At 39.4% G+C, this 26679-nt stretch overlaps 1 protein-coding gene across 5 annotated transcripts in view; it reads right to left on the bottom strand.

Moving 5' to 3' along the window:
• CPNE3 (copine 3) overlaps positions 1-26679 on the bottom strand; it is a 73613-nt gene that overhangs the window by 23435 nt on the left and 23499 nt on the right. For all 5 annotated transcript variants that reach the window (XM_045186102.3, XM_024578255.3, XM_053929538.1 and 2 more), the window contains 6 exons: positions 20519-20602; positions 18659-18748; positions 14194-14292; positions 10464-10550; positions 9758-9817; positions 9113-9246 (listed from right to left, as the gene is read on the bottom strand). In XM_045186102.3, coding sequence (XP_045042037.1) covers positions 9113-9246; positions 9758-9817; positions 10464-10550; positions 14194-14292; positions 18659-18748; positions 20519-20602 — 554 coding nt within the window. The remainder of the gene's footprint in view (positions 1-9112; positions 9247-9757; positions 9818-10463; positions 10551-14193; positions 14293-18658; positions 18749-20518; positions 20603-26679) is intronic.

The following is a 26679-nucleotide window of genomic DNA, read 5'->3' as shown; positions in this document are numbered from 1 at the left end:
GTAAACATCCTAGACTTTTAACTAAATTCATTCTCAATTTTTATTGCATTCTGAATTGTAATCTTTAACCCACTATAACTTCTTTAATCAGTTATTGCTGGTTATTGGGAAATTGTTGATTTTTTATTTTATGTTGTCTCAGACCACCTTTCTGAACTCTCACTACTTTCTTGTATTTTTTACTACACTCTCTCAGGTTTGAGTCCATTCCTGACGGATCTGCTGGAGTTGATGTCTGAAACTGTCTTAGTCTGCTGCCTCTGTGAGGAGTGGCTGTCCCCTTCCATCCATAGTTCCTGCTCCACTGTGGTTTCCTGCCTCTTTGAGCCATCTTTGGTTAAGTTAAAGCTTTCTTAAAAAGTTATCCTTTAATCCAGATTCTCTAATGTACTAAGAGAAAGTTTCGGCATATAATTTTTAATGTTTTTTTCTTGAATTTATGCCTATAATCACTCTCTCATTACTAATATTCTAATGATATTTTCTCTTTCATGGGGGTCAGTGTTGGCAAAAATCTGCCTTGGTTTTGTTGAACTTCCAAAAAATCACATCTTCCTTTATTTAATAATGTGGTGGCTTTTTTAGAACTCTCTAAGCCATTCCTTGCTGTTCAGAGGAAGTTAGTGCAGTTGGGAGAGCATGTTGCTGGTCAGGCTCAATGCTGCTTCTGCCATTACCAGCCAAGGGACCTGGACAAGGGACTACCCACACCTCAGTGTTCTCTGCAAAGTGCAGGTGACAAGAGCAGCCCTCTCTTGTGAGGATATGATTAGGTAATCATCATGTAGAAAGTGCTTAAATCATCCCCAACACTTAATAGCTGACATGTATATGGAATCTGCTATTATGATGATGTCTTTTATTTCTGTGTTTTAATTTTATTTTATTAAAAAGCTAGTCCATTTATATTCAATTCTTTAAAAATAAAAGCAGGTAAACCAGAAATTCTCCTGCATGAAGATAGCACCATGTACAGTCTTCTCATTACCCTCCATTTCTAGAGAGCTTGATATCACACTTTGGTCTTCTCTTTGATCTAATAACCACCTAACAATTTTTAAACTTCAACATGGTAAATTCTCTTTAGTTATCCCTTTCTTGTTAACTTCCAGGTGGCAGTCTGAGAGACTGACCCTGTGAATGTTTTATTCTTTATATGAGCCCCATTTTGACTGTATGACTTTGAAATTTTTATTATACTTCTGTTTTCAATGGAAGTACTTTGATACTGTTATTAAACATGCCCATAGTTATATTTTCATTTTGTATTATATAGCAAAGTGCTCTATAAGTAACTTTTTACTGTTTTTATGAGTTGTGCCTTAAATTCTATGAGGCTAGTACTAGGATTGCTAACTTTGCTTCAGGTTTGTTTGCATTTGCCTGAAAAAGCCACTTCTTTAAATGTCATCACAGATTAATGAAAAGCTACTCAATAAGTAAGGGCTTTTGACATAAAGTAAACGGTAAAAACAAGTGAAATTTTATACTGGGCCCCAACAGATCCAGAACAAAAAATTACCAATGCACTAAGTTACCATTAAGATAATTTTACGGAACATTGGAAGATGGCGGCAACATAGGTGGGAGCGGAGTCCACTTCCCCTCAATGCCAGGGAAATACCTAGCTGATCTGAGGAGCAGAGCGAACAGCCAACAGTATTCCAGCATATATGAAGATCAGAGACCAAAGATAGAGGACATTGAAAGATCTGATGGTAAGAAGAGTGCTGAAGGACAATAAGGTCCCCGGGACCTGGGACCCGGGACCACGCGGTACTAGGGCGGCAGAAGCGCCAGCCCAGGCGCAGGGGCTGCTGCAGGAGTCTTGGGAGAGGGCCAGGCTGAGCTGTAAGCAGCCAGGTGCTTGATTGGACCAGGGGGGCTTGAATAGGAGGAATTTCTCAAAAAGAAAAACAGAGGCACTCAGGGGCTAGTTAGAGAACTCTCGGCAGCAGTCGCAGCCCCTGGCGCCCCTCCCCCCTCCGCCCCTGGACTGCGAGCGCCAGATCTGGCGCTCACCTGAGGCCCAGTTGCGCGCAAGCAATTAGCGAACTGGGGGCACACACATGAAACCCCGGAGGGGCGGCCACACCTGAAGCCTCCGAGAGCATCTGGAGCAAGGGTTAGCTGCTCCACCCACAGACCCAAAACCTCGGACCCCTGTGCTGCGTGATTCAGTCCCAGGGTGGCCCCGCCCCGCCCACCCCAGAGACTCAAGCCCAGGGCGGCTGGATCAGCCGGCTGGGCGTGCACGCCTCCCAAGCCAAAGCAGCTGGATTGGCTGATCAACGGCCTGATTGCCTGCCAGGGACCACACCTACAACGCCTACCAAACACTTGCCCATAGAGCCCTGCAGGGCCTACTAGCTCTCTTGGACAAAGGCAGAACACCCAGCAGAGGGCAGCTGCAAGGCTAGAGGAGATTGCAGGCTGAACAACAGCTAAGAGTGTGGACCAGGAAGGGAGAAAAGTGAAACCAATCCTTCCAACCACCCCCTCCCATTGCACAGACAGGACGACCAGTAGAACTAACCTGACCAGTTTAAAGCCAGCAGAAGATTTTTTTTTTCCCCTTTCCTCCTTTCCCCCTGAATTCCTTCTTCCTCTCTCTCTTTTTTTTTTTTTTATTCCTTCTTCCTCCCATCCTTTACCATTTTTATGTCTTCTTCCTGCCTTCTTTTATCTATTTCTATGTTTTAATTTTTGTTAAAATTCCTTCTTATCTTGCCTCCGATCTTTCTTTATTCCTTCTTCCCTCCTTCCTTCCTTTACTCCTTTTCTATTTCCTTTTTCCCTCCATCCCATTTTTTTTTCTCTTTCTTCCCCCCTTTCTCTTTTTCCCACAGGTGAGACAGCAAAACCTGGAGTGCTGAAAAGACTAGAGTTAGACCGTGTTAAACCCATAAACGTCAGATCAAGACCAGTGAGCACAGGAGATTAAGGAGACAGCACCACCGAATCCCATTGGCATTCTACCATAGAAGTTCATATCATAAACCCAGGGATTCAGAACAAAGCAATTTAAGAAGCAGAGGCCAACAAGAAGAGCCTCACAACCAATGGGAAGACAAAGAAACAATCTGCAAATGAAAGGAAAGGGGGAAGTCTCAGAAAGAATGCTAACTGAAAAAGAGGCAAGTCAACTATCAGATACTGAGTTCAAAGCAATGGTCAACAGGAAGCTCACCGAGCTCTCTGAGCTCAAAGAGAACTACCGGAAACTACAATGAACTCACTGCAAACTATATCAACATGAAAAAGGAATTAGAAACTATCAACAAGAGCCAAGAGGAAATGAAGAATACAATTTCTGAATTGAAGAACACAGTAGAAGGAATAAAAAGCAGACTTGATGAAGCAGAGGATCGGATCAGTGAGCTGGAGGACAAAGTAGAAAAAAACACCCAGAAAGAGCAAGAAAAGGAACAGAGGCTCAGAAAGAATGAAGAGGCAATATGGGAAATGCAGGACAACATGAAACGTAACAATATCTGTATAATAGGAATACCAGGAGAAGAAGAGCAAGGGATAGAAAACCTGTTTGAAAAAGTAATGATGGAAAATTTCCCTAATCTGAGGAGAGAAAAAGTCACCCAAATGCAGGTATCACAGAGAGTCCCAAGCAAGAGGAACCCAAAGACACCCACTGTAAGACACATCATAATCAAAATGGCAAATTTCCAAGACAAAGAGAGGATCTTAAAGGCAGCAAGGGAGAAAAAGGAAGTAAAATACAAAGGAGCCTCAATCAGGTGAGCAACTGACTTCTCAATGGAAATGCTCCAAGCCAGAAGAGAATGGCAAAAAATATTCCAAGTAATGAGAACCAGAGGCCTGCAACCAAGGCTACTTTACCCAGCAAGGCTCTCAATCAAGATAGAAGGCCAAATAAAGAGTTTCCCACACAAAAGAAGTCTAAAAGAATACAGCTCCACCAAACCAGCTCTGCAAGAGATGCTAAAGGGACTGCTTTAAGGAAAGGAAAGAAAAGAGAAGACAGAGGAACACAGGTAGGAAATAATGGCAATGAATAACGACCTATCGATAATAACCTTAAACGTAAATGGATTAAATGCTCCAGTCAAAAGACATAGAATAGCTGAATGGATAAGAAAACATGACCCACACATATGCTGCCTACAAGAGACCCATCTCAGGACAAAAGACTTACACAGACTGAAAGTAAAGGGCTGGAAACAAATTTTTCAAGCAAACGGACAGGAAAAAAAAGCAGGGGTTGCAATACTCATATCAGACAAAATAGACTTCCAAAGAAGGGCCATAAAGAGAGACCCAGAAGGTCACTTCATAACATTCAAAGGAAGAATCCACCAAGAAGACATGAACATTGTAAATATATATGCACCCAACATAGGAGCACCCTAATACATAAAGAAAATCTTGGAGGATTTCAAGAAAGATATTGATAGCAACACAATTATAGTAGGGGACTTCAACACCCCACTATCAAAAATGGACAGGTCTTCCAAACAAAATATGAAGAAGGATATTGTGTCACTTAACAATACCCTAGAGGAAATGGACTTAACTGATATATACAGAGCTTTTCATCCCAAAGAAGCAAAATACACATTCTTTTCAAGTGTCCATGGAACTTTTTCAAAGATAGACCACATGATAGGACACAAAGCAAGCCTCAACAAATTCAAGAAAATTGAAATCATATCAAGCATTTTCTCTGACCACAAGGGTCTGAAACTAGAAACCAACCCCAAAGGAAAAAACCCAAAACCCCCAAAATCATGGAGACTGAATAGCATGCTATTAAACAATGAATGGGTCAAGAACGAGATTAGGGAAGAAATCAAAAACTTCTTGGAAACAAATGAAAACGAACTCACAACAACCCAAAACCTATGGGACACAGCAAAGGCAGTCCTGAGAGGGAAGTTCATAGCAATACAGGCCTACCTTAAGAAGTTAGAAACAGTTCAAACAAACAACCTAACCCTATGCCTACAAGAACTGGAGGAACAACAACAAAGACAGCCCAGAGCAAGCAGAAGGAAGGAAATAACCAAGATCAGAGTAGAGTTAAATGACATAGAGACTAAAAGCACAATTGTAAGGATCAATAAATCCAGGAGCTGGTTCTTTGAAAAGATAAACAAAATCGACAAGCCTTTAAGTAGGCTCATCAAGAAGAAAAGAGAGAGGATCCAAATAAACACAATCAGAAATGAAAGAGGAGAGATTACAACTGATACCACAGAAATACAAAGGATTGTAAGAAATTACTATGAAGAACTGTATGCTAAGAAATTTGAAAACCTAGATGAAATGGACACATTTCTAGAAAAATATAATCTTCCAAAACTGAATGAAGAAGAAGCAGAAAACCTGAACAGACCAATAACAGCAGACGAAATTGAAGCAGTCATCAAAAAACTCCCATCACACAAAAGCCCTGGACCAGATGGTTTCACAAGAGAATTCTACAAAGCATTTAAGGAAGAGCTAACCCCTATCCTTCACAGACTATTCAAAAACATCCAAACTGATGGAAGACTCCAAACTCTTTTTATGAAGCCAACATCATTCTAATCCCAAAACCAGATAAAGACACAACAAAGAAAGAAAACTTCAGGCCAATATCCCTGATGAACATAGACGCTAAAATTCTCAACAAAATATTAGCAAACCGCATCCAGCAATATATTAAAAAGATCATCCACCATGACCAAGTGGGATTCATCCCAGGGATGCAAGGATGGTACAATATTCGCAAATCAATAAACATAATATATGACATCAACAACAGCAAAGACAAAAATCACATGATCATCTCAATAGATGCGGAAAAAGCGTTCGATAAGATACAGCACCCATTTCTGATAAAAACACTCAGCAAAGTGGGAATAAAGGGAGCAGTCCTCAACATAATAAAGGCCATATATGAGAGACCTACAGCCAACATCACACTCAATGGACAAAAACTTAGAGCTTTCCCACTAAGATCAGGAACAAGACAAGGATGCCCTCTCTCACCACTCCTATTCAACATAGTATTGGAAGTCCTGGCCACAGCAATCAGACAAGAAAAAGCAATAAAAGGCATCCAAATTGGAAAGGAAGAAATGAAACTGTCACTGTTTGCAGACGACATGATAGTGTAAATGGAAAACCCTATAGACTCCACCAAAAAACTACTCGACCTAATAAATGAATTTGGCAAAACAGCTGGATACAGAGTCAATACCCAGAAATCAAAGGCATTCCTGTACACCAGCAATGAAACTGCAGAAACAGAAATCAGGAAAAAAATCCCATTCGATATAGCAACAAGAAAAATCAAGTACCTAGGAATAAACCTAACCAAGGAGGTAAAAGACCTGTACTCAGAAAACTACACAACACTGAAGAAAGAAATTAAGGAAGATAGAAACAAATGCAAGCATGTACCATGTTCATGGATTGGAAGAATTAACATCATCAAAATGGCCATACTACCCAAAGCAATTTATAGATTCAATGCAATCCCTATTACAGTACCCATGACATATTTCACAGATATAGAACAAACATTTCAGAAATTCATATGGAACCATAAACGACCCCGAATAGCTGCAGCAATTTTGAGAAAGAAGAACAAAGCAGGAGGGATCACAATACCTTATATCAAACTGTATTACAAGGCCACTGTAATCAAAACAGCCTGGTACTGGCATCAAAACAGGCACATAGATAGACCAATGGAACAGAACAGAGAGCCCAGTAATAAACCCAAGTCTTTACGGTCAATTAATATTTGACAAAGGAGGCAGGAGCATAAAATGGAGCAAAAACAGCCTCTTCAACAAATGGTGTTGGGAGATCTGGACAGCTACGTGCAAAAAAATGAAACTCGATCACCAACTTACGCCATACACGAAAATAAACTCAAGATGGATAAAAGACTTAAATATAAGTCGTAACACCATAAAAGTCCTTGAGGAAAACATTGGCAGGAAAATCTCAGACATTCCACGCAGCAACATCCTCACAGACATGTCCCCTAAAGCAAAGGACATAAAGGAAAGAATAAACAAATGGGACCTCTTCAAAATAAAAAGCTTCTGCAAGGCTAAAGAAAACAGCACCAAATTACAAAGAGAACCAACAGTATGGTAAAACACATTTGCCAATGATACCTCAGACAAGGGCCTGATCTCCAAAATATATAAAGAACTCACACGACTCCACTCCAGGAAGACAAACAACCCAATTAAAAAATGGGCAAAGGACTTGAACAGACACTTCTCCAAGGAAGACATACAGAGGGCCCAGAGACATATGAAAAGATGCTCAGCAACACTAGCCATAAGACACAATCAAATTAAAACCACAATGAGGTACCATCTCACACCAGTCAGAGTGGCCAACATAAAGAAATCCACAAACAAATGTTGGAGAGGATGCGGAGAAAAGGGAAACCTAGTGCACTGTTGGTGGGAATGCAGACTGGTGAGGCCACTGTGGAAAACAGTATGGAATTTCCTCACAAAAGTAAAAATGGAACTGCCCTTTGACCCAGTAATTCCGCTGCTGGGATTATACCCTAAGAACACTGAAACACCAATCCAAAAGAACCTGTGTACCCCAATGTTCATAGCAGCACAATTTACAATAGCCAAGTACTGGAAGCAACCGAAGTGCCCATCAGCAAATGAGTGGATCCAAAAACTATGGTATATTTACACAATGGAATTCTACTCAGCAGAGAGAAAGAAGGAGCTTATACCCTTTGCAACAAACAGCATGGATGAAACTGGAGAGCATTATGCTAAGTGAAATAAGCCAGGAGGTGAGGGACAAATACCATATGATGTCACCTTTAACTGGAACATAATGAATAGAAGATAAAAGCAAATAAAATATAACCAGAGACATTGAAGTTAAGAACAATGTAACAATAGCCGGGGGGGGGGGGGTGGGGAGAGTGGGAAGAGGGGATTACAGGAACTACTATAAAGGACACATGGACAAAACCAAGGGGGAGGGTGGAGGTGGGTTCACCTGGGGTGGGGTGGAGGGATGGGGAGAAAAGGCATACAACTGTAATTGAATAACAATAAAAATTAAAAAAAATTTTTTTAAAAAAATGAAGACACTGCATACCAAAATGTTTGGGATGCATTAAAACAGTGCTTAGAGAAAAATTTACAGCATTAAATGCTTATATTAAAAGTAAAAGAGGTCTCAAATGAAAAAAAAAAGAAAAAGATAATTTTACTATGGCTGCCAAGGAAATGGATGTGTTAGGAAATAGTGTCTATGACTGTTTACAAAATGTGAGATGGCGGTGAGATAGGTGGGAGCGGAGTCCACTTCCCCTCGGCACCAGTGAAATACCTAGGTGATCTGAGGAACAGAGCGAACAGCCAACGGTATCCCAGCATGTATGAAGATCGGAGACCAAAGATAGAGGACACTGAAAGATCTGACGGTAAGAAGAGTGCTTAAGGACAATAAGGTCCCTGGGACCTGTGCGGGGACCAAGGCAGCTGAAGCCCCGTCCCGGGTGCAGGGTCTGCTGCAGGATTCTTGGGAGAGAGCCAGGCTGGGCTGTGTGAGCAGCCAGATGCTTGTATGACTGTTTACAGAATGTTTCATCTGGATTTTCCCTAATGAGTAAACCCCAAGGAAACTAGGTCAAAGAAAAAACAGCCTGCTGATTGCAGTCAGGTGTTAAATAAACACAGTGTACCTGACATATTGTAAATGATCACAGACCACAATTAGAAGTTAAAAGTGAAAACTAGGACTGGGCCCTATCTGGTGTGTCTCTGTGGACTGAGTGCCGGCCTGCAAACCAAAGCATTGCCGGTTCAATTCCCAGTCAGGGCACATGCCTGGGTTTCCGGCCCGGTACCCAGCAGGGGGTGTGTGAGAGCCAACCACACATTGATGTTTCTCTCTCTCTTTCTCCCTCCATTCCCCTCTCTAAAAATAAATAAATAATATCTTTTAAAAAAATCTAGGATAGTCACAAAGATAAAGACAAGGTAGGAAAAAGTCACTCCCCCAGTAGTCTATCCCCCCAACTCTTATCGATCAGAGGAAACAGAAATTGCTCCTTCCAGGAGTGAGGAAAACAAGTCATACTCACGCATCATAATCTTGAATGACCAGTCCCACAGACCAGATAGCGGTCAAGTACTCATTCACACCGCTGGGGCTGATGTAATGAAGGGAGTCAGGAGACCTTGGGTCACCATTGGAGCCAGTGAAGTCTACCCCCACCTGCAAGTAACAATTGCAACCCTTACTACTGAAGGTAGGACACCTACACTGATGTCCAAGAGGGCATCAGGAGACGAGACACAAACACTCATTCTGAGGGCTGCCTCTGTTTCCTCACAAACACCTGAGACCACAGGTATATCTGGTCAAATAATTTGAGCCTCAGCATGAAACAGCCTGCCATTCCCATTTGCTAGATGCATTAGATCATTAATTATTACCCCCATGACTTTAGATGCAGGGCTTGTTTTTGTTATGTCTGTTTTTATTATTAAACTTACCACAGGATAATCACTTTTTTGTACATAATCTGCTTACTGTTAGAAAGAAGGAACAGATCTTACTAACAGATGAAAGCTTCAGGATGTACACAGACCACCTGTCTAAGAGAGACTACACATAGAGTGTAAATTTCAGCACAAAGTCAGTCTTGCAGGAAGAGAAAGTGCACTGCAAAATGGAAGTGTTCTTCCTGCAAAAGTGACTTTGAAAAATTCAGTGAGTTACTTACAGTAAAATTCAGCTGACATCCTCCCATAATATAGTCAAGGAATGTGCATTCCACTGTAATCTAAAAGCAAATAGCAATGGTTAAAATGCAGGCTTTCCTCCTGAGCAAGAGAAACAAAGAGCTCTCTGACAAAAATTTTTAAGTTTATGAAATGAATAGAATTGATACAAACATGTGGAAGCCAATCATGCACTTAAGTTTAAGGCCCCTGCCCTACACGTCATGAATTGGATTTTACTTCAAGATAATTAGAGCAATGTTCAGATTAGAATAAAACGGCCAAAACTGAAATATACTCATTTTACGTTTTAAGAAACTAATGATGAATCTAACGTGTTGAGAGCTTTAATAAACATAATAATCAAGATATTTTTAAAAGCCCACTTGTTTGTTGTAAGAAATCTCTTGGATCACTCCCCGTCAACTCATAATGTCATTCCTGCCAATGCAGTGGAAAAATACCACAGGGCCTCACATTTACTAAAGTAACAAAAAACCTTAACATCCTATCCTTTGCTAAAACCTTGTCAAACCTTGGAAGCAAAGTTACCTGAAAGATTTCTTTACTATTTCCTACTCTGTTCTTCTCCCTAATGCATGTGGGCTCATGTGATTCTCAGCTGCCCCAGATACAGCTGTGATCTACCACACTGATAGAACTGGAAGGGGGCCCTCATTACATGAACAGTGGTCAGGGTCAACTGACCTCACACTGCTTCACACTGATGACACCTGAATTCTTGTAGCTCTTTTTCTTCTGTCTCTTTTTTTCATTTATGCATTCAAATTCAATCTGTAGCAAGAAAAGACAAAAGGCTTGTTCTCACTAGTGATATTAGAAATGTCAATGTAAATTTATTAATTTTTTTAGAAAGAGGGGAAGGGAGGAAGAGAAACATCAATGTGTGGTTCCCTCTCACACACTCCCTACTGAGGACCTGGCTCACAACCCAGGCATGTGCCCTGACTGGGAATCGAATCAGCAACTCTTGATTCACAGGCCAGCACTCAATCCACTGAGCCACACCAGCCACGGCAGAAATGTCAATGTGAATTCAAACGAGTGATTTTTTTCTCCTGGATCAAACTACCTACTAATGTAGGTCTATTGCAAAATACAACTCTGAAACAATGACATAATCAACTAAGTATGTGAAGTAGTGAAATTTCCAAAAGGCATTCCTAAAATTATATACATTTTAAAATAATTTGTAAATATAAATTTCCTTGCAAATCTGCTAAGTAATAATCTTGTTCTTTACAATAAAGGAACTAAATTGTTTTACTCCCAGTTGTTACCCTCACAGGAAACAAAATATGTTGCTTAGAAAATAAGTAGAAACCTACCATCAGAAAACAAAAATATATGAACACCAATTCCATGGTAAAATACATCATCTCTTTCCACTGGGAATGTGTGTTACAAATAGATCTAATGTTGTCCTCAGTACACTTCCTTCCCCAGAGAAACTGGTCTGCCTTCCCACCTCCTGTCCACCTGTCCATCCATAAGGCTTGGCTCATGTCCTCCTCTGTTCTGGTCTTCTCTGATCTTCACTTATTTCTTTAAACGTCTGCAGCCATAAAAAACTAACTAACATACTTTGTTATTATTCTCAATTGTTTCATTCATTATTTTTTTTCATAGCTAGAGTATAATGACCTCCAATTTATACCTTCAAATTCTCAATGTCTTACCTAATAAGTACATAAGGGATACTTAATTAATACTTGATGAGTCAGCTCTTCTGGTTAATAGAAAGCAACTTCTATATTACTAATTTTCTAAAAATCAAACATTAAAAAGTACATTTGATACAATGATATAAAACAAAAGTATGTTAAATATTTTGAGGGTTCGGGATCCTTCCAGAGTCTCGGTCATCATCATAAATACTAATTACTGAGTATTTCAGATGCAGAAATGTTCTACATAGAATTCTCACTGGTCAAAGGCTGCATTACTTCACGTACTCACACTCTCATAAGGCAGATGCTGTCTTGGGCACTGAGAACAGAGATTACAGAGCCCTGCCTTTAAAGAACAAGAGTGAGCAGGCCTGTCACCACATTAACATTAAAAGCTTCATTTTTCACAAATTAGTTGGAATTACAAAAAAATTTACATGATCCATTATCTTTTAAAAGCAGGTCACTTACTAATTCTGGAAAATAATGAACTAATCCCACTGAAACATCAATCCAGACCACTCCTCATATTTAGTTCCTTCAGGAAGCCTGCTTTACTTTAAGTATTCAGGTTTTCAACATTTTCCATTAGTTCTGCCTTAAACAAAACTTTAAATAGAATATCTGCAGCTGAATTTTGCTGCTGTGTTAATTCAAAATCTATTAACTCAAAGCCAAATTAATGTCTGCCTTGAAACCATAAGTGGGATTTGAAAAGCCTCTCCTCCATCCCACCAGCATCTCGGGACTGGCTGCTTCTAATACCTGGGCTTTGTGACCAGAAGCAGGGACAGACTGAAGATCTCTATGTGACCCACTAAACTAATTCTAGCCCCTTTATGTCTGTTTAAAACTCATTTCTCCCAACTACTTAAACCAAATGGCTCATAAGTTTTATTTATTCGTTCAATTTTTAAATTTTGATCTAAACCTCTCAGCATCTTCTTTTAAGTCACATCACCCACGACTTGGTGAAACAGACCTTCTCACCTGGCCATGACCTCTTACCTGTAAAACCCCATGGCTGTATTTTCAAAAGCAAATGCTATAAATATAAAACATGAGCACATTTCAGGTCTCTAAGCAGCTAATAAACATTCGTATTATTATATTATAAGTTACAAAGAGCATAAACACCTTATCTCATTCAAACTAGAAAGGTAAATAAGATGAAAGCAATTTATAAGTTTTACTTAAAAAATTCTCTGGAACAGTATTTAACCACATTGGTTTAGAGATAGAAAAGTTTCAGAGGCACTCTTAGAAATATGTTGATATGCTAAATGTAGTGAAGGCAGACACACTGTTACTAGTAGACAGTTTCTCCAGAGCGCCAGGAAGTCTCCCCATTGTCCAAGATGGTTAGCATGGGGAGGTTCTTATATTGAGTGCACAGAAAGCTAGAAATATCAACGTAGAGGGCTGAGTATACAAAAAATAACAAGATAATTGAATAGAGAAAAAGCCCTTCCCCACCCCTACCAGACTGGGCGTGGTACCAGGGGAAGGTAGGTACACGTGCCACAAAGTCAAAATGGCATGGGGGGGGGGGGGGATACTGGACCAAAGAGGCCAGTCCATCTAGCCTGGGAAAAGAAGGGATTGGTTGGGAGATAAACCCACCCAAAGTGCACAAAAATTTGGGAAGTTGATTGGTAATTTTGAAAAAGTACCTGGTCCATCCCATGCCTAAACTAATATAATCCCAAGGGAACACAGAGGTTCTCTCTTGCTCATGACTTGAGGGCTTGCTTTCTTGCTTGCTCATGACCTGGACTCGCATGGTACACTTGTCTATTCTCTCTACGGGTAGCCCATGGCTTCCAGGAGGGAGTCTCTTTCTCACTCTCTTGCTTACTTGGGAATGCTTTTGCCCACACATCTGTATGCTCTCCAGGGATTATGTGACCTTGCAGCCCTAGCAGTTACATGGCCCCTGGTTATGTGGGCTCCAAACACAGGCTCCAGGAGGGAGCCTAAAATGAATAGCAACCTAGAACAAGCCAAGCTACCTGGATGGGGACTATGACAGCTTAGCAGCCACCTGTGGGCACCAAAGGACTGTGCTTTAAATTGGAGCAGGAATTCTGGACATTGCCTTTTGTCTTGGTTTGGCTGAGGAGAGGGGCTTTGAGATGGGAGTCTGCCATTCCCCCAGATTGTGCAGCACCTGCATAAAACTTCCTTCCTTTTGCATCAGCAACTGCCTCACATGTTTGGCTTTTGTGGCAACAGCAGCTGAACCCCTGTTTTTTTGTTTGATTACAACATGATCTTAATATAAGTAGGGCCATTAGATGGCAGCCATATTCCCTCATTTGAAATACCATATCCGTGCTTTCATGCTTCCCAGGGGCAAGGACAAGTCAGAGAGAAGAGCCAGAGGCAGGCTGTAAAATCACACACAGTTCAAAAAAAAGTGTACACAGGTATTTGTCCAGTACTGTGGATATTAATTTTTGTGACCAATGAAATGCCAAACACTTGAAAAATAAGAATTTTCAACCAAAACATGAATGTTGTCTGTAGCCAAGAAAACAAAACCTCTAAATCTTCGTGTAAACTCACAGCCAAGTATGAATTTTGGGTCATCTGATTATTAAACAAATAAAATCCACAGACGTCTGAGCATTATATAATATGGAATAAAAAATGTGGTAAACATGTGCTATGTCAAGCAAAAAAATGAAATACTAACCTTATGGCCAAACTGCCAGGTATTTTTAAACAACAAAAATACAACTTACAGGTGAGTTCCTGGAGGCTTCTTTCAGTTTGGTCATGGTGGTTTGAAATGTCCCAATGAGATCATGTGACCCATCATTATCATAATCATAGCACTCTACCTAGAATTAAGTATGACAAAAATATATAAAAATCAACATAACTGTGTTAAAAAAGTATTGGCTATAATCAGTGGGACTTACCAAGAAGTGCCATTTTCATTCAAGTAAGTAAAAATATTCAGTGTGGCCCTGGTTGGTGTGGCTCAGTGGATTGAGCACCAGCCTGCGAACCAAAGGACTGCCAGTGCGATTCCCAGTTGGGGCTCATGCCTGGGTTCCAGGCCAGGTCCCCAACAGGGGGCACATGAGAGGCAACCACACATTGAGGTTTCTCTCCTTCTCTTTTTCCCTCCCTCCCCCTCTCTAAAAATAAATAAATAAAATATTTAAAAAATATATTCAGTGTGCAGGTCTCCTTGGAGAGGTAGGAACTGACTTCCTGGAACCCTTCCAAAACCTAGTGACCCTGGGATGGGTTCCAGGGCAGATCACAGACAGATGAAAAACAAGTACTGTTCAATTTCCACATTAAGCTGTTTCTAGTACCTCTATCATGTCCTCTATAAGTGCTGATAAAATCAAAACTAAATTACACCTCTTCCTCATCCACTTCTTTACCTTGTTATCACTGACCAACAGCTAAAAGCCATTATCTGAAGGAAGACAGGAAGCCAGTGTGTAGGCAGCTGGAAGGCATAATTAAATTCTAGATGACTTAAAATCATCAAAGAGTGTTTCATCCTGCCATCGGTTAAGGCTTGGCTTGCATGGGGGTTAGACATGATAAAGTCAGATGACAGCACTCTGAGGATCACAGCTCCTACGATGAAAAGGAAAACTCAGGGGAAAAAGTACTGAATCCCTTGTGAAGTCTTTGCTGCCATGTAAGGCCGGTGAAGTCCAGCCTCAGCAGCAGCTTTCACTCAGTGTGTGCTCTGTCTCAAAGCCGAAAGCACAGAGCTAAATGTGTGATTTGCATGCAGTTTGGTGCCAGGTGGACAGATGTATGGAGAATAAATATTCACAATACCTGAATTATATGTTGCAATGAGAGACTTAAGGTGGTGTAAGCTATTAGCAAGCAGAGGTGTTACAGTGAACAATGAATAACCAATGTCTTCTTAGTGCTTTTAATTTCAAAATAGATCATCTTATTTCTGCAAACCCTTATTATATATACTGCACACATTAGCTATTAAGCTTGTGAGGTAGCCAGAGAATTAAACAGTCTTGGAAGACAGTTCTTGTGTGGGGCCCAACATAGTTAAAGGAAAGCTGTGCTAAGGACTCTCGAATCCTTTTAGAACCCACGATTGCCTGTATCTAAAAAGCTATTGGTATTGACCCCATGCCATCTTGCTATCATCCTTTACAGAATTATATTAATCATCAAGCTAAAGTGCTCATAGCATTTCATAGCATGAAATTAATAAATTCATAAGGCTAATGAGGCTAATTTCATAAGCCTCACCATAAATTTTAGGATTTCTACATCTCACCTGACAAAGTGATTTTTTTCTTCTTAGTCTATGAGAAGCGAGTCAATTACTTATCATAACAGAAAGCCTTTCACTCCATTATTTCCATTTTTATTCAGGAAGACTAACCATTGGCCAATGAATAAAAACAAACAAGGTCTAGAATTGCAATTCTGAGTAACTGTTAAGACTTTTCATTTGTTGAAAGCACTTTGGCCACTGACCAATCCTGAGAGTTTGACTCTTGCTCTGTGTATGTGATGCTCAGTTTTTAAGCCCAAAGGCCTTTATCTAACTTTTAAAGTGTCAGGGAAAAGAAAAATAATAATCTTAATTTTTTCCTAGAAGAACTAAAACAAGATAAAGCCAAAAACAATCTTAATATTTTAATAATTTCATTTTAATAGTTTTTTATATTTATGGACAACAGAATGTTACATTTTAGATTTGCATTCAGTAAACTACAATTTGCACCTAAGGCAAAATCAAGCTTTGATAATGCCAAGATTTTATTTAAACAAAGCATATGGAGAGCTAATACTGTTCATATGTTTAGTCTGCCTGAAACTTCAGAGAATGTAAAAATAGTTTTCAATTTTAATTTCTGATGACTCATTATATTGCCCCATTGAAGGCAAATGTTTGGTGCTAAAGAAATGTGGCATTTATAATGCTGGCAAATGTTCAGGTACAGTTTGAGGGAAGGTGATGTAATGACTGTGTCATTTAATTTCTCTTCTCAAGAATTCAAATATTAAGACTACTGTCTGCTTTAAACAGTAGTATCACGGTATTTGTGAAACAGAAACACATGCATATATACATCTGTGCACAAGTATATATGTAAAGAATGCACACACCACACAATACCACAACTATACTAAGGCATTCCCACTTCAGGCAAGGTGGCAGCATGCATGATTATTTCTCAGTCACTGGATGTTATGAAAATGATAATACATGCTAGAGTGCACATTCATACTGCGGCAAAGAAACTGCTGATGACTGTAACTCTGTCCTCTGCTCTGTAACTCTTTATGCACCTCTAAGCATTTTCCAAATACCAAGAGAATCACAGATGTATGACTTCCTGGTATTACAAAGAGATACAAACAGTGATGATGTGGCAAACCAATTTGTATGTCATTAAAACAAACTGAGAAACTTTTAAGAATGGAAGGCATTCATCAGAGTAAGCTCAGAAAACCAGTTTACTTACTATAATAAAATAGCCCTGTATGCAAGCCACTGTGTGCAGAAAAGGTTTAAAAAACATTGTTTCACAGTTAACATATTACAATCAAATAGTTTTGATTTAGATATATTTTCACAGTCTCTCTTGCTTCTCAGATTTAATGAAGCTTCAACTTACTACTTTTAATGTGAAAAGCAAAAGCTCTAGATTTAGTACAATAATAAAAAGTAAATTTAAAAAAAAAATTTTTAAGTGTTTATTTGAGCCAAACTGATGACATATGCTGGGGGGCAAGATATTAAATGCTCTCCAAAGTGATTTTTAAAGCTACTTTTCTACTATTTATTTTGTACTGTATGTGCCTAAATGGTATGTAGATTATTTTGAGCTAAAGGCAATTGAGACTCTGTGGGCTGAAGAAAAATTTATGCTCCCCCCTTAACTATCTAGAAGACTTTAAATTAGGAGACTGACCCATGATGCCAGTTATCATCAGAAATGACTTTTTACTTGTCTGTATGGCAGAGCAAACTAATAATCACTGAACATGTGCTATCCCTCAATGACCTTCTGACACCCCAAGGTGTCTTACATCCTCCCTAGCTCAGAATGTCTTCTAGACCTAGTTTCCTTTTGTGTCTCTGACTCTCTTATGTAGGAGGGGTTCCCCTAAATATGTAATTAAGTATGGTCGATTTCTCTTGCTAACTTGTCTTATGTCTATTTGAATGTTAGACCAGCCAACAGAACCTTGAGAATAAAGCTTATTCCTCCCCCCATCCAAAAAGCTAATTTTTCACTGCTGTTAGAAATATCACACAACTTATTCTGACATTATTTTTTAAAGTTCTCTGCAGTTTTCAATAATAACAGTATCTGTACTGTGTTTAAGAGTTTATAAAACTTTAATTTTTGCTAATTTAATCCCCACTTTTTTGTAGCATAGACATTATTTTCCCTATTATATAAGTAAAGGCATCAGATGACCTGCCCAAGACCCTTTAGCTACCTCAGGGACTGAATTAAAACTTGGCCTGTTGTCTGATTCTCAATCCTCCGCTTGTTCTGTGCCATCAACCTCCCTGTATTCTCCATACTCATTATGAAAAACAAAAACAAAAATCCATATCAGTTTGCTGACCTCGGAACATAAGAAAAGACTTCTATTTGGAATCTTATGTCAACAAGTAACTCTAGTATAAAAATGTCTTTAAAATAATATATATTTTTTGATAAATGGTTAAATTAAGAACATTTTAAACAATTCTTAGACATTTGCTGATACTCCTGGTTGCCACTCTGCCTTCCTGATCCTCCAAAACTGAAGCCACCTAAAGGTTTCCAGTGCTTGTATTTTGCTCTAGAAGTAGGTGACAGAAATACCACCATTCTTCATTCTCTGCTATGCTAGGGGCAACATCTGCTTTATCCACAAGGGACACACCAAAGGCAAAGAGGGTAGTTAAAGGTTCTTATCCATGGAGTAAAGGAATCTTTTTAAAAGGCAAAAAAAATTATATTATTTTACTTTAAAAATAAAAGAGTAAAATAAAAATCATAACACATTAGGTCAACAGATCAGTCAAACATGTTGTATCTTCAAACTATTTACCATCAGAAACATCTCTCCTTTAGTATTCCTACATATGAACAACTGAATCCTACATGTCTCTGTTGCATCATGTACTCTCTTTAAATACTATCGAATCAATTTTACAAAACAGGTGAGTTTGCATAAATAATTTCAAATTACCTTAACAGTTTTATCCATATCTCCATAGCACAGTGAGTTAAGAGAGATTTTAAAAGGCCTCCAAACGGGATTCAAGTTGTTTTTAATAACCTATAAAAATAGATTTTTCAAGGACAGTTAGGAAACCATTTGGTTCATTAGCATTTTCTTCTTGCCTTTCCTAGATTCCGCTGTGCTTTAACCATTTGCCTGTTACCTCTTTGGCCAGTAAACTTTTTCACTGAGAAACTAGCTAGGCCAATATTATACAACTGTTACATGAAAGCTGTGATAAACTGTCTAGTTGTGATACATGCTAAGAAAAGAAAAAAACTACTTGGGAAATACATCCACCCATTACAAGATATGCTTGTGTCAGATATCAGGGTTTCCAGGGCAGGATATAGAGAAATGAAATATGAAATAAGAAAGTCTGAGAAAGGACTGTGGTGGGTTGGATTTGGTTAAAGAAACAGTCTTGAGTTCATAATTAAACTTTTTAAAATATACATAAACATATATAAATGCTTCCCAGCTGAGTAAATTGAAAAGGCCTAAATGCTATGATGTCCCAGTAACAACAAGTACATCTAGCCTTCAGATCCTGGCAGCTAAATACCACCACCCTCTGAAAGGAATATAGTTGCTTCAGAGAAATGGGTTGTTCCAGACCTGGTGCAGAAGCAGAGGGTGAACTGAGACTGTAATATAAAATAAGAGAATGCTTAAAGACTTAAAGACTAGGTGTCATGTTAAAAGAAGCCAGGAGCCATTTGAAGGCACTCCTCTGGTCAAATCTGGATTAATTTGAGCAGTAAAATGAATGACAGTAACAAATTACAAATAATGAACACGCTATCTTATATCCATGAGTCCACAATGACACTAAAAATAAAGAAGGAGAAAGACAGGGACGAGTATCTGCTAACATTCTTGAAGGGACAGAAAATATAGGAAAGAATCACTGTGTTATAACCCAATGTAATTGGTTTCGGCATGGGTCATAAGTAGATGCTAAATCCAGTGGGTGAAAGGTGGGAGAACAGCCTCAAAGTGACACACCACAGACCACCTATTAATTATAAAGGATTGGTCACCAGCATAACCACATGGGCAAGGTTGGCATCAGCAGTACTGGGCAGCCTGACACTGTGGGTCCCCTGCTGGTATACAGCAAGAGACACACAGAGTAGTCCTGATGGCCACATCTCAGCAGAATCTAGCTGTGAGGAAACAAGACTCCAGAGTGTTGGACATACTGGTCTTGATTATTCAAGAGATTTGATGGCAGGGAGGTGTAGGAAAGCAGGAAGAAGAATCTTATGCTGGGAACATAATAGCCAAATGTGCCATAATAGCCAAATGCAAAATGTGAACTTTGATTGATCCCGGATAAAAGAAAACAATATGCTTATAAACATGTGAGACAGCTGGAAAGGCCTGAAGACACTGTTATAAACCATGTTAACTCTTTCATATGTGGCTGGGTAAGAGAATGCTCTTGTTCTCGAGAAATTACTATTAAAAGGTGAATAGTTGCCTGCAGCCCACATCAGGACGGCTCTGAAACAGGGAAGCACCTATGTGCAGGTGTGTGAGTCTATGTGTGTATGTGTGTGTGAGAGAAGGTACAACTATACAGGGATACATTACAGTGTTCTTTACAGGGTTTTAAATTTTTCAAAATAAAAACTTTACTAATAATTAAGCAGGGTAGCACCTCCTCATTAAAAGAAAAAAACATCAGCATGTTGACTGTATGTCTCTGGCTATATATGTCTGAACTCAGACATTTTTATAGCAACGTAATTTGAAAAAAAAACTAGATTACTACAATTCTGAAGGAAACCTCAACCCTACTTTTCAAATTCAGATGTTCACCTCTGTTCGATGAATCATGAGCCAGTTTCCATCAGATGTCTGCTTGTGGAATTCCAGGTATGGATCTGACTTTCCAAATAGATCCTACATTAAAAAGAAAAAGCCATTATTCTCCTCTAAACCACTTTATGCCTATTACATGTTAATAACACCTGAAGTCTGCAGATATACAGAGCACAGATATACAGAGTAGGGTACCGTAGGAAATACAAACCCATCTCCGTCCTCACAGACTTGCTGACATCTACCAGGAGAACTGTGATGGTATTTCTGATATATGCTCCTAGTCCTTAATTCTCAAAACACACGATGACTTTAAAATATAGTGATCAACATCATCCATCAACATAATACATTTTGGGCTGTTTTCATTATGGGCTGTTTTCATTATTAACATTGTTCATTCACACAGCACTGGGTAGTTTTTACATAAGCAATATTCCAAACAATAGTTATGCCAACTCCCTGAGGGACCAGCAATAAAATGGATTCGGAGGGGTTAAATGATTTGCTAAGATGACGTATCTAATTGCTGATGGACCTGAGTGTTGACTCCATATATTATCCTTCTATGTCCAATTCCACACACAAGGGAGCAGAGGTAAATATGTGGAGTGTGCAACAGAATTACTACAAGGGCACCCATTTTTTTCTTCTGTAATTTCCCACACTACTCTTATACAGTGCTCAGCACACTGAGTGCTCAAAACTGCCCTTACCACCACCCTCAACACATACACACATAGGAGATAAAATTATAGAAGGATATACAAATCACTCCCATAAGTAAACTCAAGTAATGAGATTATGGATGATTATTTTCTCATTTTCATTTATCTTCACTTTGAAATTTCCATACTCCTTAGAATACATTACTTATTATTTGTTAAAATGAAAGACACCTGTTAATTTCACAATCCTATGTGCAGCTATGTTCTTCAATTGAAGACTTTTGAGTCCTGAATTAACCTCAGTACTAAATTAAGAACAAAGATAGTACTATTTCCCTACTTAGTACAGTTTACTGTCAGGCAAGAAACATAGTTGGTACAGTCAATAAAATATAAACACAAGGACTAGGAAGAACTAAAATTTAACTTTATGTGCAAGAAGAATCATAACTAAATGTAATAAGCCACTCTATGCCACATTTTATATTATAAAACTAATAACAGCATTATACAGAGACATTAACTTTCTAAAAACACACTAACCTACCCTGTCTCACTTACTGTAGAAATAAACCTATGACAGAGGCAAAATAGCATTATTACTATTTTGAAGTTAAGAAAAGAGTCTTTATTTAAAATTTCATTAAGTCAACACAGTAGTGAAGCAAGGTGGTGTTAGCATCAGAACCATACACAGACAATGGAAGGGCACCGCTCCACTGAAAACAACTGTAGCTCAGAAGGAGCCCGCGTGTGTGCTGTATGAGAACTTAATGTTTAGTAACACGGGGCCACAAGTCAACATGAAAAGAATAATTGCTTAGGGAAGATGGCAGCAAGATAGGTGGGAGCAGAGTCAACTTCCCTCTGCACATGGGTGAAACACCTACCCACTCTACTGAGGAACAAAGCAAACAGCCAAAAGCACCCCAGCGTTTATGAAGATAGGAGACCAAAAAGTACAGAGGACACTGACAAAACAGAAGGTAAGAGGATTGCTTCAGGACAAAAAGGTCCCTGGGACCAGCTCCGGGACCAGGGCAGCTGCAGCCCCAGGCCCGCCCCTGCCGGGCCTGCCGCAGGACTCCTGGGAGACAGCTGGGTTAATGGCTCCCTCCCCTGACAAACAAGGCCTGAGCCACACCATGAGACCTGGTTGCTTGAAGTCTCAGGGAGGGGAATAAGGACGAAGTGGTAAACCCACAGAGACCATGGGTGCTGGCTGGGGAGAGTTGAGAGTTGGGCTGTGTGGGACCCTGCCCTGGACAGTCCCTGGTCTAGCTGGACAGGTGGGCTGTGTGAGAGGATAGGCCCTTCCTTGTACAGAGCAACAGGATTGAGCAGGAGGATTTTCCCCAAAAGAAAAGACCCTCAGGGGCACTTTGGGGAATTCCCCTGCAACAACAGGTCCAGTCTCCTCTCCACCCCGCCCCCTGCCCCTCCTAGGAGTGTGCACTCCCACCTGGGACAGAGCATCCACCAGGGAGTGTCCGCACCTCATCTCGGAGGGAACTGAGAACACAGCCACCCGGGAGAGTGTGTATCAAGGAAAGCTCTGTGCACACACCCATAGCCCTGAGGAGGTCTACCATAAAAAACACTGCATAGAACTGAGAACACTAGGATACCTCCTAGAAGAGGAAACCCACCAACAAAGGAAACACCAACAGATAAGAACAGAAGAAGTTGAAGGAGGGAGTGGAAGTCACACTAAGTCAACCTAGGACCTATCTGAAAACACATATAAACAGTGAAGAAGTTACTAAGAACAAAACAACTGAACAAGAGCAAGAGAAAAGCCTCAAAACCTTGTGCACACAGAAGAACCAGCTCTAACACAACCTGCCCACACCTGAACAACAGAAAACAAGAGGTGGGGGACAGACTGACCCTCAGATAACCAGGTGGTGGGAAAGACCCACCAAAGAAAGACCCAAAAACAACCAAAAACCAAAGATATACACAGAGCCAACATCAACCACAGCCCAAGATATGTAAGATCCGGAGATCTAGGAGACTGTACCACTAAATCTAACAGGTATTCTATCACAGAAGTTTACACCAAAAACCCAGGGGGTCAAAGCAGAGCAGCTTAAGAAGCAGAGTCTAACAGGAAGAGTCTCACAAACAATGGGAAGACAAAGAAACAATCCCAAAAGGAAAGGAAAGGGGGAAGTCTCAAAACAATGCTAAATGAAAAAGAGGCAAGTCAAATATCAGATAATGAGTGCAAAGAACTGGTTATAAAGAAGTTTCATGAGCTCACACAGAATTACCAAAAACTACAGGGAAACTACAATGAACTCACTGCACACCATATCAACATGGAAAAGGAAAAAGAAACTATCAACAAGGGCCAAGAGAAAATGAAGAATACAATTTCTGAATTGAAGAACACAGTACAAGGAATGAAAAGCAGACTTGATGAAGGAGAGGATCAGATCAGCAAACTGGAGAACAAGGTAGAAAAAACACCCAGAATGAGAAAGAAAAAGAAAAGAGGCTCAGAAAGAATGAAGAGGGATAAAGGGAAATGCAGAACAACATGAAACGTAATAATATCCATATAATAGGGATACCAGAAGAAGAAGAAGAAGAGCAAGGGATAGAAAATGTCTTTGAATAAGTAATGATGGACAACGTCACTAATTTCATAAAGGAAAAAGTCACACAAATCCAGGAAACATGGAGAGTCCAATGAAGAGGAACCCAAAGAAGCCCATTTCAAGACATATCATAATTAAAATGGCAAAATTCCAAGACAAAGAGAGGATCTTAAAGGCAGCAAGGGAGAAACAGGAAGTAACATACAAGGGAGGCCCGATAAGGCTAGCAACTGACTTCTCAATGGAAATGCTCCAAGCCAGAAGAGAATGGCAAAAAATATTCCAAGTAATGAGAATCAGAGGCCTACAACCAAGACTACTTTACCTAGCATGGCTCTCAAACAAGATAAAAGGCCAAATAAGGAGTTTTCCAGACAAAAGAAGTCTAAAGAATATACCTCCACCAAACCAGCTCTGCAAGAGATGCTAAAGGGAATGCTGTAAGGAAAGGAAGGAAAAGAAGGAGAGAGAGAAGAACACAGGTACAAAAAATCGGCAATGAAGAGGTACCTATCAATAATAACCTTAAATGTAAATGGATTAAATGCTCCAATCAAAAGACATAGGAGAGCTGAATGAGTGAAAAAGCATGATCCACACATATGCTGCCTACAAGAGACCCACCTCAGGACAGAAGACCTACACAGACTGAAAGTGAAGGGCTGGAAAAAAATTTTCTAAGCAAATGGACAGGAAAAAAACGCAGGGGTAGCAATACTTACATCAGACAAAATAGACTTCAAAAAAAGAGCCATAGAGAGAGACTCAAATGGTCACTTCATAATACTCAAAGGAAGAATCCACCAACAAGACATAAACATTGTAAATATGCTCCTAAAACAGGAGCACCAAAATACATTAAAAAAAATCTTAGAAGACTACAAGAAAGATATTGACAGCAACACAATCAAAGTAGGGGATTTTAATACCCTCCTGTCAAAGATGGACAGATCTTCCAAACAAAATATCAACAAAGATATTGTGGCACTTAACAATACCCTAGAGGAAATGGACTTACTGATATATATAGAGCCTTTCATCCCAAAGAAGCAAAATACACATTCTTTTCAAATGCACATGGAACATTTTCAAAGATAGACCACATGATAGGACACAAAAGAAGCCTCAACAAATTCAAGAAAATTGATATCATATCAAGCATTTTCTCTGACAATAAGGCATTGGAACTAGAAACAAATCACAAGGAAAAAACCCCAAAACACTCAAAATCATGGAGACTGAATAGGATGCTATTAAACAATGACTGGGTCAAGAATGAGATTAGGGAAGAAATCAAAAACTTTCTGGAAACAAATGAAAATGATCTCACAACACCCCAAAACCCATGGGACACAGCAAAGGCAGTCCTGAGAGGGAAGTTCATGGCAATACAGGCCTACCTAAAAGGAATAGAAACATCTCAAATAAACAACCTAACCATACACCTACAAAATCTCGAGGAACAACAACAAAGACAACCCAGAGTAAATACAAGGAAGGAAATAACCAAGATCAGAGCAGAGTTAAATGGCATAGAGATTAAAAGCACAATTGTAAGGATGAAGAAATCCAGGAGCTGGTTCTTTGAAAAGATAAACAAAATCGACAAGCCCTTAAGCAAACTCATCAAGAAAAAAAGAGAGAGGACCCAAATAAAAACAATCACAAATGAAAGAGGAGAGACTACAACTGATACCACAGAAATACGAAGGATTGTAAGAAATTACTATGAAGAACTATATGCCAACAAATGTGAAAACCTAGATGAAAAGGACAAATTTCTAGAAAAATATAACCTTCCAAAACTCAGTGAAGAAGAAGGAGAAAGCCTGAACAGACCAATAACTCCTGAAGAAATTGAAACACTATTCAAAAAGCTTCCGACCCACAAAATCCCTAGACCAGATGGTTTCACAGGAGAATTCTACAGAGCATTAAAGGGAGAGCTAAACCCTATCCTCCACATATTATTTCAAAAAATTCAAGAAGATGGAAGGCTCCCAAACTCTTTTTATGAAGCCAACATCATCCTAATCCCAAAACCAGATAAAGACATAACAAAGAAAGAAAACTTCAGGTCAATATCGGTGATTAACATAGATGCTAAAATCCTCAACAAAATATTGGGAAACCGCATCCAGCAATACGTTAACAAGATCATACACCATGATCAAGTGGGATCCATCCTAGGGATGCAAGGATGGTACAATATTTGAAAATAATAAACATAATACACCACATAAACAAAAGCAAAGATAAAAACCACTTGATCATATCAATACATGAAGAAAAAGCATTTGATAAGGTACAGCACCCATTTATGATAAAAACACTCAGCAAAGTGAGAATAAAGGGAGCATTCCTCAACATAATAAAGGCCATACATGAGAGACCTACAGCCAACATCATACTCAATGGACAAAAACTTAGAGCTTTCCCACTAAGATCAGGAACAAGACAAGGATGCCCTCTCTCACCACTTCTACTCAACATAGTATTGGAAGTGCTAGCCACAGCATCAGACAAGAAAAAGCAATAAAAGGCACCCAAATTGGAAAGGAGGAAATGAAACTGTCACTGTTTGCAGATGACATGAGAGTGTACATGGAAAATCCTATAGACTCCACCAAAAATACTCGACCTAATAAATGAATTTAGCAAAACAGCTGGATACAAAGTCAATACTCAGAAATCAAAGGCATTCCTGTATATCAACAATGAAACTGCAGAAACAGAAATCAGGAAAAAAATCCCACTTGATAGAGCCAGAAGAACAATAAACCACCTAGGAATAAACCTAAACAAAGAGGTAAAAGTCCTGTACTCAGAAAACTACACAACATTGAAGAAAGAAATTAAGGAAGACACAAACAAATGGAAGCAT

This window comes from Desmodus rotundus, chromosome 8 (assembly GCF_022682495.2).
Source record: "Desmodus rotundus isolate HL8 chromosome 8, HLdesRot8A.1, whole genome shotgun sequence".
Lineage (NCBI taxonomy): Eukaryota > Metazoa > Chordata > Mammalia > Chiroptera > Phyllostomidae > Desmodus > Desmodus rotundus.
This window is presented reverse-complemented; position numbering and strand designations above follow the sequence as displayed.